At 37.7% G+C, this 20,689-nt stretch overlaps 1 protein-coding gene across 5 annotated transcripts in view; it reads right to left on the reverse strand.

Annotated features, from left to right (window-relative positions):
- Positions 1-20,689, reverse strand: part of FBXL7 (F-box and leucine rich repeat protein 7) — a 310,120-nt gene that overhangs the window by 127,269 nt on the left and 162,162 nt on the right. For 3 of the 5 annotated variants that reach the window (XM_029965290.1, XM_029965291.1, XM_008922689.2), the window contains one exon: positions 11,383-11,472. In XM_029965290.1, coding sequence (XP_029821150.1) covers positions 11,383-11,472 — 90 coding nt within the window. Of the gene's footprint in view, positions 1-5,357; positions 5,476-11,382; positions 11,473-13,457; positions 13,490-20,689 lie in introns of those variants that run through there. The other 2 variants (XM_018086491.1, XM_018086490.1) reach the window with 2 other exon arrangements.

Here is a 20,689-nt window from a genome sequence, read left to right on the forward strand (position 1 = left end):
TTAGCATCTTAGCACCTAAAATAAACACATTTTTCTTGCTACAGAGAAATGTGTCAGGACACAAATGGAGACAAATATCACTGACAGCAGTGCATTTCATATCAAAGATGATCTTGGTCCTAAGGTTAAAAGGAGTTGACAAACATACCTCAGATTTTCACTTAATTTTCAGCTATTTTCTTTTCATAGAGGCTTTGTGTAATGGTATATTATTAACACTAGGGTATTATTTTACTATATCTCTTTAACAAAGGAATAACTGTTTGATGAGTTATTTTAGTCCAGTAACAGCTTCTTAGGAAGATGGGCGGATTTTTAAACCTTACAGGGCCTCTTTTCTAGTGTGAGTTCTTTCAAGAACAGCTCAAGCAGCTGGAAACTTCTTGATGGGATATATCTGCAAGGTTCAATGACTTCCTTGGTTATTGACTGAACTCCTTCAAAGCTTTGGAGAAATATGGCCTTCCTTAGAACTTGAAATTAATGACACTCTTGAATTTAGAGTAAAAGTATAATTTAACTCAAGACAACAAGCAACCTTTTCAGATTGATATGTGAACTATTTTTTAGACCCATACTCTCAATCCCAAGATAAATATCATCAAGTTTCACATAGAGTTTATGACTTATCTTTTGGATTAAGGAAGCCTATCTAGTTACCCAAGCGACATCAGTTTTCCAGGTAGACATCAGATTCCAAATATTCACCATGATTACATTTGCTGTTAACTAAACCATCTACTACAAAATGCTTGTTTCTCTGGCCTGAACTGGCTAACTATTCACGTAAAGAGACAATTTCCATGAAGGGGCCCAAAGGAAACACTTTGTCCTTTCCACAGTATCTGAGTCTGCTAAGTTTATAAGCATAGTAGATCATACTGAGCAACAGACAGTAGAATACAAAGGTTTGGTCATTCATATTTTCAACCACATTCTTTTTTTTTTATGACTTTGCAGATAATACAATCTGTTTTTCAGTTTCTTTCACCTAGTTTTACTGCTTGCAGTTCCAACTATAGTCCTCTTTTCTCCCCTTAGTCAGGCAAATAGCTTAGCTACTATTTAGTTATGGCTTTATTATTCTCCATTCCCAAATAGTCCAGAATATCACATATTTAAACATGGTTGCTTCAATTTAGGACCCAGAAATCCTAAACAGTAACAAGGTCATGGCATATTGTCCTTCCATGCTCATCGTATTTCCAAGATAAATGAGAAAAGATCTTTCTCTCACACAGGGATATATAAAGAGTTGCTCTAGTATCATATGTTCCAATTTCTACAAAATTAGCGGATGAAAACTTAAGCAGCATAGAAGTAATTAAAGTTCTGAGTTAAAGCATAAATGAAGGATAAGAAAAAGTTACTCTAATAGTTTTGGCATTAATTTAACACCAAATTCAAGATGCTACCCTTGTGTTTCTTTGGTTTTAGGGTCCTGTCCATACCGGAACTGGAATAACCAATAACAGAAATTAGGACATGACATAAATTACATCAGTTCTGAGCCTTGTTTTTTCAGTTCACACCAGCATTTGTCTGCTGTCTAATTCAAAATGGACATCTATCAATAATCATGACAAGGACCAAATCTTGTGTTTGCTTCTGAATCCTTCCAATCTTCTCCTTATGAGCAAAATTTTTAAAAACAACTGGTATCATCACAGCAACACATGAAAATATTAGGTGCAGGTGAGTATTTCCTGTGTGGTTTTGAGTTGCGGGGTTTTTTTGTGTTTGTTTGGTTTTTTCCCTACATACAAAGGCATATTCTAAACAAAATTAAAAGTATGGAAACTGTTAACACATCAAGGTAAGAAAATATCAATTCGTCTTCATCCCAAATAGCTATTTAACACCATTGGTGAAATCTGAACCCAGTGACTGAATGGTAGTGCTGTTATTTTGAGTTGGATACACTTTCATTGGGGGTGACATTCTCAGCATTGTCCAGCAAATGTTCAGATTCCACTAAATGCTACAGGAGTCTGTCTTCCTTATTTAGACAGTGACAGAAGTGATCTTTACAAAACATTGAAGAATATAAGCAAATTTATCATTCATCCAATGCCATATCAGAAGAAAAATCTTCCTTGAGAATTGTTTTTCCTCAAAACATATTTGTCAAGTAGTCTGCCAAATTAAGAGCACCAACTGATACTTACTGATGTCAGTTCTTTTAACTGGAAGTAGCAAAAGCATATTCAGAATATTGAGAATTTTAGCCAGGTCCAGAATATTTTTCCATTAAAACTAGGCACATCAGCTTCTTGATTAGTGTCACATGCTTTACATGGCAAAAACTTTCAAAATACAAAAGTAAGGCTGGATAGAAAATGTGTAGTACAACTGAATCTGAGGTACAAGGGTATTAAAAGAAATTTGAGAAAGTTAAATCTACAAAAACAATAAAAGGAAATATACTCACAGTTAAAATCAGATTGAATTGTAATTTTGCCTCAGACTACAAGAAGTTACTAAAATCTTGTTTCAAAAGCAAAAGAAAAGCAAGAGTAAGAGAGTATAATGGTTTCAGAAAGCAGAGTTCAAGTTTATGGTTTATCTCAGCCCACAATAAAGAAGGGTCAAATAAACATATTTTTTCCAAGTCAGAGCCCACAAAAGGCATCCAATTACAATTTTATCATTTAGACAACACTTGCATCTGTTCTATAAGGAAAACTACTTTACAAGTCCTTCATTGATCAAGGCAAATGACTGGTGTGCACAGTGAACAGCTTCTGAAGTTCTGGTTAAGGTTTTATTGTTCAAATGGGAGCTCAAAACCTACCTGACACGGCTTATATGTGTTTATCTTAATAGGATGGGGGGAACATGGCTGTGTGTAATAAATAAACAAATAATCAATGTTTACATGAACATACAAATACCTTCAAATTAAGCAAACATCAGAGCTGGGAAAGAAGAATTTGCTGCTGCTTGAGATCCCAGTCCTGGAGACCTCTTAACGTTAGTCTTTCAGAGATTCCCACACAGCACTATTTACTTACAATGAACAATGTAAAAAACTTTCCACAAATGACAAATACCTGATAGCACTACAGAATTTCACTCTCTTGGATATACAAGATAGAAATGGACTTCATGTTAGGCAAAATCAAGAGCACTAAAGACTAGATTAGGCACTGGTACAACCCAAAATTTCATTATGGTAACTCTGATAAAAATTTACAATGGAGATTTATGATATATCCCACCCATTGCAAGCAGCATGACAGGTTACAGTCATCCAGTAAAGCCAAACTTCTTCCCACTCATGTATTGACATTTGCAAGGCAGCATAAACACAAAGGTAGGTTACATGTCCATGAAAAGTTTCCATATTTCACTTGCTTGGAGGCTAACAAACTAGCTAATTTAAACTGACTACAAAATCTTACAAACAAGCATTTAAAATGCATCTCTAAGGAAATCCTGCCTGCCTTCTGGCAAACCTATGTACATCCAAGAGGCCAGAGTAAGCGAGTAGAAATCTTCTAGCTCGGTATAGCTAACAGGCTGCTTGTTTTTGTCTGTTAGGGAAAAAAAATAAATCTTTTATTTAAACCATTAATATGGTAATTTTACTTGGAGGTTCAAGAGATACAACTCCCAAATCTATCATCACAGTTCAAGATGAAAACTACCCTTAAAATTGAAGGGAAGTAGCACAACATGCAGTTGGTGAACATGCATCAGGCACATCACCACAACAGAAGTTATATGTCCAAGAGTGGCTGATTAAGGCTAGAAGAATATGTAGATAGCTAATCATCAGATTATACTCATGCTTATAACCTTTGCTTATACTTCCTTCCAGCCTAGTCTGCTGTAACTGCCTAAATTAATGATGATCCAGCAGTCAGAATTAAGCATAAGAATTATCCATTCTGGAACTGCCATTTTCATCAGCCAATCTCAAAGGAAATCTGAGGAATGCTATCAGAAACACAGAGATGCCGAACTTGAGTAACTTGAAGAAGCATAGTAGTAGCCACTGTGGTACAATACCCAGAAAACAAGAACAGAATGAGTAAGCAACTCTTGAGCAGATATTACTCAAGCATGCTGCTAGTTTTGGCACTGTTGGCAGTATCAGTCAAAAATTATGCAGTCGTTTGGCAAGCTGACATAAAAAGATAAGGTACAAGAAAATAAGGCAGGATATTTTGCGTAGTAAATTTAAACCACAGCATCTTAACAGGGATTGTCAAGTTAAAGCTAAAAAAATTACTGTTCCAATTTTATTTCATTATTTCAATCAACTAATCTGGATGAACTTGCTAGTCTCAGTTCATAAATTCTGAAAAATAGATAAACCAAACATATTTAAATATGAATTATCAGGTTGTATATATTCTTCAAGCAGTCTTAGGAGACAGTCTAGCATTCAAGAAGGATGGGTTTTAGAGTAAAAAATGCTTGGCAATCATCAGATATTTCAAGATTACCCTACACTTTTCAGAGAAGGAAACTACTTTAGATAGCTGCCTCAGGCAATAACAGAAGGAACAGCTAAGTGTCAGAATCTCCCTGTTATAACAGTATTTAAGTAGTTTGGTACAGCATTTTACCCAAAGAATTACATTTGGGATCTTACATTCCTTAAAATCAGATTTACAGGTAATTGAATAAACCATTATCACTCCTACCAAGCATCAGACCTCACTTAGAAAAGCTAATGCCAGGTTTTTAAATTGGGATCATTTATCTTTAACTGTACTGTAAGTGCATTTGCTCTGGTAGGTCTCACATTTCAGGCAGCAGATCAAATAAGACTGCAGTTTTACGTACCTTTCCAATTTGTTCTTAGTATTGTTTGGGCAAGTTTTAAACATTTGGCTACAGCATTTCAGTACAAATTAGCGAGAATAACGTAAGGTTTCAATTTGCAGCTTTAACCTTGCCAATGTCCCAACTACTTTTGCCTTATATTTGAACTCTGATTTAAATGCTGATTGCAATTGTATTGTTATAATTAGCAGACCAGTTTTGCAGGAACACTGCCTAGTAGATAGCAAAAGCATATCAAAATGTGGTTAAACACAAAAAAATATTGCCTAACAGCAATCTCCATACTACTTTGTACTTCCACATACTGCTTGAGGTGATTATATTTGCATATGAATTCAGATATGTTGGTTAAAGGAATTTAAATAGTGAGCTCTGTCTATTCTGCCAAAGTGTTTATAGTTTTGGATTTATTAACTGTCATGCTTCTCACTCCTCTCTTATTCTTCCCCAATTTTTTTGGCTTCAAATGATTCTGTTTTGGCACATTCAGTAGTGCAACATTTCACTTTTCTATAAAACTCTCCTGCTAGAAAAGTAATGCAAAACCCCAGGAAACTTACCTGGTCTCCAGTTTCACTACCAACTCAAAACAGCCACAGTTCACTTCAAGCCAACTGGATCTCTGCCCAGTTCCAAGCAAGCACGGGCAAATTCAAGCATTCATATCAACTTCAGACACAGTTTGGTGTCTGAAAGCCTACTTAGACAGTACTTCTGCAGTAGAACAAAAAGCCCAAATACCCAATAAGAGGCTGCAAAGACATGAGGACAGAGATAAAAAGAAAGAGAACTGCCATCAAAAGAATAGAAATTACACATGTTTAAAATTCATCCAGAAAGAACATCTATAGGTTTTCATTTCTGATATTGGGTTAGTAAGCTTCTAATGTAAAAGAGAAAATGAAAGGAAAAATGGTAAAGAACTGAAGTGAGAAAAGATTTCTTAAGAGGATCAAGAGAGCTCTTTCCATCAAAGGGATCATCAAGAAAATCTAGGGGAAAAACTTTTCTGCAACAGTCTTTTGCCACAATACTCAGCTCAGTGCCCCAAGAGGTTACACAAACCACTCAAAAGCTTCAGTGAAACTCCAGTATACTAAACATAGCTACCTACCAGTTTATGGGAATCATAATACACAGAAAGGATGTCTATTTGCAAACTGAGATTTTTATCTCCCTCTGGAAAAAGATCAGTATTACACTCACCTGAATCTCAGTTTGAGCTGATTCTTCATCAGGAACAATTTTATATACCAAAAACATTCAGTAGCAAAGAACCTGTTCCATCTTTCCAAATTTTTCATGGTGTCCATCACTGTGCACAATACAATAACTCCTCCTCTTAAATTCATTGAACAAATTCAGAATTACTCGGAGATCCAAATGATACCCTGTCTTTTGAAAGAATGTGATTATGAAGCCAAGAGAAATTAAGAGAATTACATCCTTCCTGAAAATATCCTATAATATGTACTTTGTTCCCTCGCTTGTAAGGTGAAATGAAAGGCACACAACCCAAATAAATTTGTGTTCAGGAAATATATATTCCAAAGTAGAGCAGTGATAAATGATTTCTGATACAGAAGTCAATTTTTTTCTGGAAAAAGTAATTTTTCTCTATAGATGCTTCATTGGCTAGGTCCCGCAATAAAAGGATGGCTGACGGCCACAGAAACACAGCTTGACCAACCTTAGCCAAGTATCATCTTGCACAGGGTATAAAGTAGCATTTTTACGTGTGTAATTAAAGCATTACATAGTTTCAAAGTGCTACATTTTTCATACAGTTGCCCCCAACTGATTTAATGGAGGGAATGGTTCCTAATGAACATAATTATTCCTGCCAGGCTATAGGTTCTGCTTCTCCAAGAATCATAGAATCATTTAGGTTGGAAAAGACCCTTACAATCATTAAGTCCAACCATAAACCCAGCACCATCAAGTCCACCAGAATCACTAAAAAGCCCAAACAAAACAGAAAGGAGGATACAACTGTGAGAGTGGGGGACTTTTCTAGTACACACCTAAACTGCAGAAGAAATACCTCTCCTCTTGAGATGCATACAGACAGGTACTGCCAAAACAAATGCATTTGATCTCCACACTAAATATATATTGCAGTGTATTCTAGAATTTCAGAGTACTGCAGACAGAGAACAAGTAAAATACTTACTTTTGAAGGCCCCTAATAGTCAACATCACTAAAAGTAGATAAAGTTTTAACTTCATCAGAATACAGCAGCTGGCTTCACTGTATTTGTGCAAAATTCAAAATACAAATATTTAACGGGGTATATTCAGAGGTATTTCCGCACTGAGCTGCTCTGCTAAAACAGTGTTTTGTTTCAGGCCTAATACTTCAATTTGATTTTACAGCAACTGAGAAATAAATTAGAACTTATACATGAAGCTCATACATGAGCTCTCAGTTTAAAGCTGCCTCTGGATTACTGCTTAACAGCAGTAATCACATGAAGTGCAAACAGGATTGATTTTTTATTTGAAAAACAGTCAGTCAAATTAATATGAAGCATTCAGCTTGGACATAACATTCCACGCCCTGCAGGTAAGCGTTAGAAGAAAACTCCCTGATCAAGGTAAGCCCATACAAAAACAGTCATTTAGTCTAATCTTCTAAATCAAGTTCTAGACAATAATATTCCAGCTGAGACTGTGTCTAGCAAATTGCATTTAAATGGCCCACAAAAATCCATTTAGTCTTTCACTTGCCAGAAGAGCAATGGGGGGTAGCAAAAACTCATGTGTTCTCAAGTTTCTAACTATAATTGATTGATAGGGTAAAGAATTGCAGACTATGTCCAAGACTGGAAAAGAAGTAAAAGGCAGGGTATATATTCAACGTTAAAGAAAAATGTATCCTCAGAAGAGGAGACAGTGTGGAGGCATCAGTGTGCATGCACACCCACATGCTTCCACGTCAAGGTGCAGACAAACAGTCTCTACAGTCCTTACTATGTGATTTACAGAGAGTACCAGACATGGTTTTTGCCACCTGTCCTTCACTGAAGTGAGGGTACAAGAAGAGCAAACTGGAGCAAGCCTACACAAAGGGAGGGCCACCACAAGAGCAACTGGGTTCCAGTTTCAGCACCAGTACAGCCTCACCTTCGCACCCCTCTCAAGCGCATCATTGATATCGCAAAAGTTTGCATGGTCTGCCAGGTATTGTTTGCTTTTCTCTACGCAACAGAGACCGAGTAGTAGTTACCCCTCCAATGCATCACTGAGTGAAGCTTGTTTGGCTAAGGATACTAACACGTACTGTCTTTCTCTGTTGAAGGATGTGCAGTTCACCCAGGCACATTTCATAGCATGACAAACATTTTGTCTCTTTGAAACACAAAATATTACACAACTCTACAGATGCTCTTAATCCACAGTGTGAACTGGGGTACCATTATTTTGGTCATAATTACACTTCCCATTCTCACCAAGAAATTTAACTAATGTGGCCTTAACAGCATATCTAAGACCAGAAGAATAAATAAGCCACTTCAAGCATCTTGTTACTCATTTCTGGCACCCATTCCATAGAGAAACACCACAGCACTGAAACTTGACAAATAACATGGTTACAGTAGTCAAGATGAAGAGCGTGGTTCATTTGATTGCCTGAAGTGATGGCAAGATAACACCTGTTGTCAGATACTTCCCTGAAATTGTTTGCTCTTTCAAATAAGAGTCCTGCTTGCCATCTTTTTGCAGTCCTTGGGAATCTGTACTTGCCTAAGTAGTACTTTACACAACTGCTTCTCTGCTGTAGAGTACCACAGAGCTTGTATGAATCAGTCCCACAAATTTCCTTTCTAGTTCTTTCAAGGCATTCCATTGATTCAGCTTCAACAAGTGTTGTGTCAACTGTCTTACAGAAACATAAGACAAGCTGTGCAGAACTGGAAGGAATTAGGTCTGTTTGAAAACCTGAAAGCTCCTACTTTGCTGTGAAAGGCCTTCAGCCCCAAACAAATTCTATGCTCTTCACAGAGCTGGGCACTTAGAAATTCAGTTGGTAACAGAAATTCAAAGGATGCAAAGAAGTTGTCTGCCACTTGTTCGATTAGGATCATTTCCCATGACAATGTAGGTGAAGAAGAGTTCACCCGCAGTGTTTCACAGTCCTTTCCACTCCATAGCTACGACACACACAGCTCACCACATACAACACATGGCGTATTCATAGGATCATACGACAGCACACAGTGCTATGAATTTGCAGTATAGAGAGAATTGAAGCATTCTGTCCCTGCAGTAAACCAGTCTCATGGTGAAAGGCAAGATACATTTACCAATCTTTGAGGCAGGCAGATACTACTGTATTATGGCAAGCCAATACTAGACTGGAATAGGTAAATTTAGCTAACAGTTAAAACAATGTTGAGCAAACACCCCAAAATACGTAAGTGTCACTGCTTGTACAGCATCTAACACAATCAGACTCTTGTACTTAGCTGGCATTACTCTATAACTGAACAGTACTAAAGCATTCAGTCTTGTAAGCACAGAACTCTAGTCATCTTGCAGAAGGTATGAGTCTTTCCGATCAGCTGAATCCTCCTTCAGCATAAGTCTACTGTACATGGGGAAAAGAGGTAGCATTAGTAAAAAAAAACCAGACATATAACAGTTGATAAGTGTGCTTTACAGTAACAGCACTGGTTTCAACAGTGCCAGTTTCCCCCCAAAACTACCTCCATGTCTCTGGTCCCACTTGCCTTTACAGAGTTCTTATGCTCCCTGGTAATGACATTCAAAATATCTGCCAGATTATGCAGCAATTCATATTAAGGTAATTTATGTTAAACTGATCTGCATCAGTAATTCCTCAAGAGAAAAAAAAATTGTAGGAAAGTAATAGTAGCACTGGTTGAGGAAGAAGCTACTTCTGCTGTTGTCAAAGTTAGTGTTTACCAAATCCCAGTCTTCTAGGGCACAGAAATATTAGGCTCACATCTGAAATTGCCTCCAAGTATAGAATACACAATTCCACTGCTCTGAACTCTTCCTGAATCTGCATGAGAACTCATAAAAACATCTCCACTACAGCATCTGCTGGTCTGCATTAAAGCCTCCCTCACTAATGAATTAATCAGCTACAAACCAGTGGTGAAGATTTCAGGGTCAACACTAGTATCCACTGGGTCTACAATGGGCTACATTAGGAACAGAAATCTTAGAGATTAATAAAGGATTATTTTGCATTATCTGATTTGAAAGTAAGGAAAAAAACATGCTTTACAGACTGAAGTAAAAGAAAAATTTAAAGCAATTGTTATATACTGACTTAGAGTTTCTACTAATCCTTTGTAGTTTCTTTTCTTTTTCATTCCTGCCTGTCATGCAGAGAATACATTTCCTAACTTTATTTTGTGTCTTGGTAATTCACCTTTTTCAGGTACCTCAAAACTTTTGAATCTAAGGCTTAGAGAATCATGAAGTCTACTACTCAACATTGTTGACTGTTTATTTATTTATTGTTAAATGTATTGCCTGCACTGAAAAGCAGACATTCTAAACCAGTATCTCTCATGATTCCCAGATACCAGATATCTGATGATTTATATGTGGTCATTTATTACTTACATGAACTGCTTTTGCTGAACAGATTCTATAGTCATAGTCAGACTTGCCAAAGTAGAACTACTCAACAGTCTATGATTTCTTTTAGCCATAAGAAATAAAGGTAGACTGAGAACAATCATCTTGTAACTTAATTTTTAGTGAGAGAATTGTAAGAAATCAGAATTATTACTTGAAAACAATCAAGTATAACAAAATCATTATGACAGAGTCGAGCAGAAATATTAGTTAAGGCTCATAATTGTACAATATTAAAAAAAATCCTTTCAGTTTACCTCATTAAACTATATATAACGATTTCCTTAGAAGACACACTTGTGAAAACTAAGGCCCAAAGAGTTCTATTTAACAGAGCATACCCATCCACATATAGGAAGGCAGCAAGGAAGAATCAGCATTTCTCTGTTTATAGGCCAGTTAGTACAACATTGTACTGACACGGAAGATATCTCCTTCCCCCAGACATTAAAAATCTAGTCATGGGTGATGACATACTCCAATAACTGTAGGTGAGGTACGTTGATCTAATTAAAGCTTCGTCAGCTCTTCATGTCTATAGATACACTTTTGAAAAACTTGGGTCAAACAACTCACATTTTCATGGTGCTCACAGTATGAAAAGAAGAGAGTGATAATTGACCTAGAATGTATGTTAAAAAGCTTCCATTAAGAATATTCTAAAAAAATTAACTGCAAAATCAGATCATATAAAATCTTTCAGCCTTTGCTGAAAAAGTGACATGCAAAATTACTCTCAACTCTCTACATTTGGACTCCACAGAAGTATCTTAAATCTTTTGTCACAAGTTTAAATCAGAAACTACAGCAGGTAGGAGTGAAAACTGTTTAAAGGAAGAAGTGTTTTTAAATTTCTAGTGGACCAATGGTAGTGTACAGAAAAGGAATGAGGAGGAGGGGTTCCTCTTCTGAAAACTACAAAGATTCTGTTGGGAAGCCTGACCTGGGTAATGAATACCAGCTGCCTACCTTCACTGGTAGCTGCATTCTTCTGGGCTTTGGTGGGTGTGTGATCCGTACTTGAACTCACGTCGGATGAGATGCTTGAGCTGCCCTTGCCTGCAAAGGGAGAAGGAGGTGTAGAGGGTGGGAGGGAGAGAGAACAAACATGAGTATCAACAGTGAAATAGAAAGACCTTCAATATCTGAACCTGGAACAGTTCCAGGAAGCTTTAAACTGTGTTTAAAGCAGCTCATGTTCATTTTGTACACACCGGGGTAGGAGTTAACTGCACTATAACTTCTAGCACACGTATCTTCACATGTATTAAGGCTGCAAATAGCCTCCTGTGCCAAAGAGGCTCTTATTACTTATTTGCTAAGCTCCATTGTAAATGAAAAGTTTGTGATTAACAGCATTAAGGGAACTTTCACATTCAGTTTACTCATTCAAATACCTCTAACACAGATCAGAACAAATGGTTAAGTTCATAATGAGTTAAATGAGTTTAGAGTTATGTATTCACATCATCTATTCAAGTCACTTGGTCACAGGAAAATGAAAGAAAGGTATCTGTTATTTTCTCCTGCACCATGCTCACTGCTTGATGTAATACACCATTTCAATACTAACTAACTTCTAACTAATTGTGGGGGTTTTTTAACTGCACATCATAACCCATGGAAGTTTTCTCTCTTATTTTCTTTCTTTTTTCTTCCCCTGCATTTCCTACATCAATGAGCTCAGACCTATATGTCACATGTCAAACCAGGTACAAGTTACCAACGAAAGAAATCCAAATATGAAGAGAATATTAACCAAGATAGATACTATAGAAGAACAGAGTTGGCTAAACCAAAACTGTCTTTTTGTTTACCTGTGAGGATCTAAGAAGGAGTCACTTCTGTTTCCCTTCACTCATTCTTCTCAATCTCAGTGATTACTAACAAGGAATACATTCTACTCTGCAGCAGGAACCAGACCAACCACCCAATCAGCAACACACAAGATAATTCTAGAGAGAGGAAATGCAGTGAATATTGTTACCTTTTAATAAGTTATCTATTGCCACAGACACTGCATCAGTGAAGTCGTTAAGAGCTATGCTAGCTTTTGGACCAAAATTAGGCTGTATGCAGAAAGCAAGCTGACACCATGTTTCTGTCACTTGAGTAAACCTATAATCATAGGAATGTTAGCAAGAGACTTTTCTGATCTGTTATTTCAATCAAGCATTCCTTAGGGTTCTGGCATACAGTATGCCTGGTTTTCAGAACATTTAGATGTAAGGGAGAGGTCTGCTTTTTAAAGGTGCCACAACAGAACAAGGATTTAAGTTTTAATGGGAAACGACTGGAGAATGTGCAAATGTAGGTTGCTTCACAACCAAGGTACTGCCACTTAATCCGTCAGCCAGCCCTAGAGAATCATTCTCCACATAAAGTTGCTTAAGTTAACATGCTCACATTTGAGAGATGATTGTGAATTGAATTGTAGAGAAAGGATATTAAAATGGCCAGAAGTAAGTAAAAAAAATAAATGGCTAAAGCTAGTAGCTGGGTGGAGTGAAAAGAAAGAAAAAAGTGTATTTTCAGAGATTCGCTAACTGCTTTTTACATTCTTTTAAGAAGTTAAGCAAAACCAAGCAGCAGTGCCTCTAAAATATCACTTCAGTTGCTCTCAAGCTGTGACATGAGTTGGAGTAATGGACTGTGGTCTTCATAGGAATTACTGCCCCAAAAACAGCTATCCAGCAAAAACAACTAGGTTTGTGGTAGAAGAAAGGCAGATGAGAAAAGGATAGATGTAAAATGATCTTTCCCAAGAAGAGGCCAGAGAACATGAAACATCTGCAACAGCTGATAATCAAACCATTACTGATAAGAAAGATATTTAGATGGTATTGCCACTACCAGCAACTGCAGAGGCAGGAAACAAAATTCCAAGGAGTCAGCCCTCCCTAACACATTAATAGAAAGAAAAGAAAACAAAAAAGAGTAACTGGAAAAAATTATGTCCTCAAAGCCAATAAACAGGATTTCCTCTAAAAAAGAAATTATCTTTTTTTTGGGGGGGGGGGAAGGGGAAAGGAAGTGAAGGATACCAAATAACAGCAGAGTTGCTAGTTGCCCATCTGTGGCATAGGTTTTTTTTACAAAGTGAATGTTTCCCAGGCTCCAAATCTCCCCCTGCTACTAACATCAATAGTAGTTCTATTTACTCCACATATAAGCAAGTCTCCAAGAGCACAACAGAAATATTTCACCCACTGTAGGCTGCTAATTGCCAGTACACCTAGTAGTAACATATTTACAAGTGCACACTTCTGTAGAAACTGTGAAATTCCAGATATGTCCAGATATTTACCATTTAAATCTACTTGGAGTTTAAAATATTTTAACTCATTGCAAGAAGTAAAAACATTAAGGAAAAAAAACCCACAGTGGTTACTATTTTGGTTGGGTACAGTTCTTACTGCAATTATATCTAGATTTTTCCCTCATACAGTCAACAGTTCTCTATTTCTAATCCAGAAGCTGCAATCCAAAAGAAAGGAAACTGCACTATGGTAGTAGGCAGATATGGCACAGTTTTCCTAGAATACACCATAATTTACACTGGGAGTGAAGGCAGCATGTACTGCATAACATGAGCAAAGATCACACAGCTGCACAGTTGCAATTCAGATCATGTCTCTGACCCGCTTCTGAAGAAGCAAGAGTATGGATTTTTTTTTTTCCATCTACTAGTGCCAAAGTCTTACAATAGTCATAGGAACAAGAGTCCAGCCATCCAATCCAGTATACTATTTCCTACAGATCATATTTTGATCCTGCTGGAAAGAAAGTTAGAATAAGATAAGCATATAACAGATACTTTCCCTGAACATTGTCTCCACCTTTGTAGCCCATGGAAGATTTTTAGCCATAGATGTCTTTCTACTCAATAGCCCTATAGTCTTATTAAATCTAGCTTGTCTCTTTTGAGTCATGACTATTAAAATAATGCGTTACATTTTCTTTTTATCACAGATGGCTATACTGACTAAAATATTAGCTTTGTTTTCTAAAAGCATTTGTGTCTTCAGTTTTGCTACGAGAACAGAATAAATACCTATGATAATAAAAGAGATGCTATGTACTAACTAATGAAACACCACCAGAAGGTTGTGCATGGAACTGGATGGTCTTACTCCCCATTTCAATATTGCTGAAATAAAGCAACAGCTTTTCACTGCTGCTTGTATAGAAAGTTATAATCTTTATTTCAAAGGCATACTAAACTAGAGCATGAAACACCTCTATCAATATATTTCAGGCTGTCAAAACTTGCAGGACAGAAGTAAGACAGAACATACAAGGAATCTTAGTCAAATAGAAGCAGTTGATAAATACTGGAAAGGAAACAGCGTGAACTCATGAAGAGCAAACTGGATTCTGCCAGTCATATTCACTGTCAAGTGTCAAAGCTATCACAAGTCAGTCAGGACATTATCAATGCAATTTAAACTTACCTGGGAAAACACAGGCTACAATTGTATGAGAGTGAGAAACCATTTTCAGAAGCACATATGCAAAGCATATTTCAGACAGTGTTTCTGACTGTATGACTGCCACCTCTTCTGGTGCATTTTGTTGTTTTCCTCATTTACTGCATTTCCAGCCAGCATAAATAGAAACTGCTTGAGTTATGTGATGCAAGTCATAAGATACACAAGGCTCACTGACCTATATGACAGATGAAAATGTGTCCCAGCAGCGAGTCACAGAATCACAGAATATGCTGAGTTGGAAGGGACCCACAAGGATCATCAAATCCAACTCCTGGCCCTCTACAAGACCATCCACAAGAGTCAAACCATGTGCCTGAGAGTATCTTCCAAACGCTTCTTCAACTCTGTCAGGCTTGGTGCTGTGACTATTTCCCTAGTGAGCCTATTCCAGTGCCCAACCACCCTTCAGGTGAAGAATCTCTTTCTAATATCCAAACCTCACCTGACACAACTTCAGGCCATTCCCTCAGGTCCTGTCACAGGTCACTGCAGAGATCAGTGTCTACCCCTCCTCTTTCCCTCCTGAGGAAGTAGTAGACTGCAATGAGGTCTCCCCTCAGTCTCCTCTTCTCCAGGCGGAATGAACCAAGTGACCTCAGAAGCTCCTCATACAGCTTCCCCTCAAGGCCCTTCACCTTCTCTATTGCCCTCCTTTTGGACACTCTCCAATAGCTTAATATCTTTCTTATATTGTGGTGCCCAAAACTGCACAAAATATCCAAGGTGAGTCTGCCCCAGTGCAGAGCAGAGCGGGACAATCCCCTCCTTCAACCGGCTGGCGATGCTTTGCCTGATGCCCCCCAGGACACAATTGGCCCTCCTGGCTGCCAGGGCACTGCTGACTCATATCCAACTAGCTGTTGACCAGGACCCCCAGGGCCCTTTCCATGGCACTGCTTTCCAGCATCTCTCGTTCCCCAGCCTATACGTACAACCAGGGTTGCCCCACTCCAGGTGCAGAATCCAGCACCTTCCCTTGTTGAACTTCATATGGTTGCTGATTGCCCAACCCTCTGATTTGTCAAGGTCTCTCTGCAGGGCTTCTCTGCCTTCAAGGAAGACAACAGCTCCTCCCAGTTTTGTGTTGTCTGCAAACTTGCTTAGTATCCCTTTCAGTTCTGCGTCCAAGTTATTTATGAAGATGTTGAAGAGCACAGGGCCTGAGATGGAGCCCTGTGGAACCCCACTAGTGACAGGTCACCAGTCTGATTTTACCCCATTCACTACTGTCCTCTGTGCTCGACCTGCACACCAGTTGCTCACCCACCACGTGATGTGTTTATCCAGCTGTGTACTGGACAGCTTGTCCAGAAGGATCCTGTGAGAGACAGTATTGAAAGCTTTAATGAAATCCAAAAAGATTATATCAACTGGCTTCCCTTGATCAGCTAGGTGGGTTACCTTGTCATAGAAGAAAACCAGGTTGGATATGCAGGACTTTCCTCTCATGAAGCCATGCTGGCTGTGACCAATGACTCTGTTGTCTTTCAGGTGTTTTTCAACACTTCCCAGAATAATCTTCTCCATAACTTTACCAGGCACTGAAGTGAGACTGACAGGCCTGTAGTTTCCTGGGTCCTCCTTCTTGCTCTTCTTGAAAATTGGGACAGTATTTGCCAGCTTCCAGTCAGCTGGGACCTCTCCAGATTCCCAAGATCTCTCAAAAAGGGTCAAGAGAGGTTTCGCAACAAAACCAGCTAGCTCTTTGAGGATTCTTGGATGAATCCCATCGGGCCCCATGGATTTGTAGGGATCCAGTCGGAACAGCAGATCCCACACAATTTCAGGGTTGACCCTTTCACTTGCTGTGGAAAAATTTTACTAGTTTTTTTGCAGCACATTTGCTCTTGGATTCTGGTGTAGGGGTATTTTTGGACCATATTTTACAAACCCTTCTAAGATCTCACACAAACAGGCTGACCTGACATTGGTTCTTACATGCTACCCTGGAAAATAACTGCAGTATTACTCTCGACAGCAAGTTTTAATGTGATGACACCTGCCTTCAGCAAGCAGTGACAGGTACTTCAGGAGTTAATGGATAATGGGACCAAATGTATTGTTTGCCATGCTGAAGTGAAACATCAGACAAAATGCCAAAACAGAAAAACAAAACAATCATTAAGAAAAAAAAGAACAAAAAGCAATTAAGTCCAGAATAATAGCCATTAATCTTTTTAACTGTCCAAAAGTGTTATACTGCAATGACTTTGAAGTAAAAAAATCTGAAAATTTTGTTTATTTAAGCCATCAATTTTTATACAAATGACATTATTCAAATTAAACTTCTCAACATGAAAGGGCATATGTTCATGGCTTTCCTACCAGATGATCATTACTCTTTCTCTTTTATATCCTCAGACAAGCTCTTTTTTAAATCAAATATATGCCAACTACATCAAGAAGAGATCCAGAAAAAAAGCAGTCCAAACCTCAAAGCATCAGGGATCATGCAAAAGGAAAGAAAAATCTCTTTTCCTTCTCTTGTTTCCATGACATGCATTATGCTGGTCCAAGTCTCCAAAACCTCAAGTGTATCTCTTTTCAATCTGCACCTTCAGAGACTGCAAACTCCTAGCGTGTTTCCAAGTATCCCCATGGAAATCAACAGCCCACTGCAAGCCTTAGCCTTTGTGGATATATGGCATTCTTTAGCAATGCAATAAATTAATTCATTTATCCAAAGTGAAAGTGAAGTTGGACTACACACTTTGGACAATCATTCTCCTTGGACTTTATATTCGTACCAATGGAAATTATATGTCATAAAACTCGTTTCCACCTATTCATTCTAAACTGCTGAGCAAACTATCACTGTTTCAGCATTGAAGTTACCTACCTACAAGCACTGTCACTCACTGATCTGCTTTCAGGATGAAATATGCTCATTTACAAATTCACATTGACCTTCTGCTCTAAAATCTTAGGAGTAGGGTTCTCAAGAGATTTTAGGGTTTTTTCCAAATCAAATTAAAATGTGTCAACATAACACACAGACTCTAAATTTCATTCCACCCAACATTTGTCAGGATATGATATAGCAACAGCAATCTGCACAATTTCCAACCCCAAGGAAAGGAAATAAACTGAATGTTTCACAGGAAGTATACTGAAGTTTGAAGAGTTTGCAGATATTGTTCCCTTTGGGACAATATTTCCTAAAACTTTCACAAGTGAAATCTCCACAAGCATTTTACATTATTTTTTTTTTTATTTTTAAACCCCAACTTCAGCTTCCAGGATTGTGAAATTTGGCTGTGAAATTTGGCATAACTTAGCTATGAAATAGTACACTTAGTTCTGCAACATTTCTGTAAGTTTTAAGCTAAATTTCAACTCTGGCCAAATTCGCTTGTGTGACCTTTGTTGTTCTTCCAGTCAGTACCTGTTTCAACTTTTCAAGCACCACAGTGCACTACAAAACCTCCTGCAATACCTAACAGGCTAAGATACTAAAGTATCTCTTCTAGGGAGTCAGTCACCTTACTAATTTTTTATTTGTTTTAGGAATTTGTACTGGGTGCAGGAACCAGTCAGCTCCAATGGCCCCCAGCCAAGGCACAGCTGACCCTCTCAGCCACGGGTGAGTAGGCACTACTCTTTTCATTTGTTACAAGATGCAACAAGCCACCTGAAAGGTGAAGCTATAACACTGAGGGCAATAAGCATTATTTAATTCTGATGTAAATCTGACTGTGGAAGTTCTGCAGCTAGCAAGAAAATGGTTTATCCACTATACTGTAAAAGGTTTGAATTTGAAGAAGATACATAAAAGTGCAGATGTCAGCTCAAATTTTTCAGAACCATTAGCAGAATGATATTTATTACTAGCAAGGCAAGACTATTCAGAAAGGCTGGATTAAAATAGTGAAGTTTAAGTAAAATTGTTCACACAGGCATAGATTCTAGTTGCTGTGCCTTGCTAGAAGCCTACTGGGTTTGTAGTCAGGACATCCGTAACTCACATCTTTGTGCTAAATAACTCACTACAAGTTCAAACTGGCTAAAGGATTTATTTAATGAAATCTTCAAGTGGACTCATCTAATCTAATAACTAAAAAGAGGCAGGGTACATATTTTATGTCTCACTCTTTTGCCTCCATGTAACAGATGATAACATCAATTCCTTTTCTAGAGAACTTCAGCTCTGACTGATGAGGCTTGTTAACCAAGAACTGTTAACTGGGACAACTAAAGTCACCATCATTTTTGAAGACAGTACATCTCTCCTTATAAAAGCATTTCAAAATACAGAGGGACAAACAGCACATACCACTACTGAGTTTATAAAGAAGCAATCGTGTCAAACTACTTTGGTACAGGGCCTCTCTGAAACGTACTAAGCAGCCTGCATGCCAGAAGGTAATGCTAATTTGCAGCCAAACTTAGCACCATCTCACTTGGCAGCCAAACTTTGCTCTACATCTAACACGCTGATAAAAGCCTATGAACTCTTTAGGAGGTAAGTATTATTTAACTAATGCTGCCTGAGAAGGGAAGAATGCAAGTACCTTTCTCACTTGAACTCAAAGTGAGAAAACAAGACAAAAAATTTGTAACATCTTCTTTATTACTTAACTGGACTAGCAGGTATAAGTACTAAAATACTATCTTTCACTGAAATGGTTTAGCCTGTACTCCAAAAGTGGTTCCTACTCTGTAGTGCTCTACTTTGACTAAGAAACAGGGAAATAAAAGTTTAGCCTTCCTACCAATGACAGAATTTTCTTAGAGACCATTACATTCATTAAATATTGGGCTTTTCATTATAAATTATCTTCCAATCACCAACATGTTTTAAAAGGCACATTTATTCAAGATACAATGTTCTAATGTTCAGTCAGAAACACTCCCTTAGTGTTATTTTATATATATATATAATATATATATAAATAATCTAACCTTAACTATTTTAATCTGATAGTAAAAAATTATTATTAAACCAACATAAGAAATTAATAAACACAATTGAGTCAAAACAAAATCCTTTTCCTGGCCTTATACTTTCTCTGAGAATGTCACTTCATTGCCAAGTTCTCCACTAATGGCCGCTTCAAATTTGTTTTTCCCCAGTTCCACTGTAATTTAAACAATATGCTAATCCTTTATATTTAGAAAAGCCAGTGGCTATTCAGGTCAATACCCAACATAAACTGGTAGAGACTTCATTTGCACATCATCACATGGGCCATGCCAAAGGACAGAGGTAGCCTGAGAGCATAAACTCCAGTACAGATTCTGAAGCAGCTGCAAAACCTGCTGTTGCACTGGAGTGCACCAGGTATTTGGTAGAAATCTGAATTTCATTATATAGTAGCATACTGTCCAAAATCAAAACCGCCAAATACATGCTTGTCTTCTACAATAATACCATTAACTCTAAAGATCTCTATTTAGATTTTCACAACTAGTTCCAACATCTGAACAAAAAAGGTTAACATTAAACTATCAATTTAACTGCTCATTTCACTTAAAGCACAAAAGCTACAGTATTCTCAATGATAATTTTCATCCATTTATTACAAATGCATCCAGTACTTGCACCAAGATTCCTGTGTTCACAGTCAAAAGTAGTTGTGAATATTCTAGCATCACGGCCCAGCTATCCTGCTTACAGCTCATAAGACATGATCAATCTCACAGATGGAGTTTTAATCAGCACTTAAAGATGTAACTGCAGGGCTTTGCGGAACCTTTTCTTGAACAGTTTTTAGTCCTCAGTCAAGTCTCCTCTCTCCAACCAAAAGAAAGTCTAAAAGCAAAATTACACAGTCTTGCTCATC

Source organism: Manacus vitellinus, unplaced genomic scaffold, assembly GCF_001715985.3.
Source record: "Manacus vitellinus isolate BGI_N305 unplaced genomic scaffold, ASM171598v3 scaffold_96_pilon, whole genome shotgun sequence".
Lineage (NCBI taxonomy): Eukaryota > Metazoa > Chordata > Aves > Passeriformes > Pipridae > Manacus > Manacus vitellinus.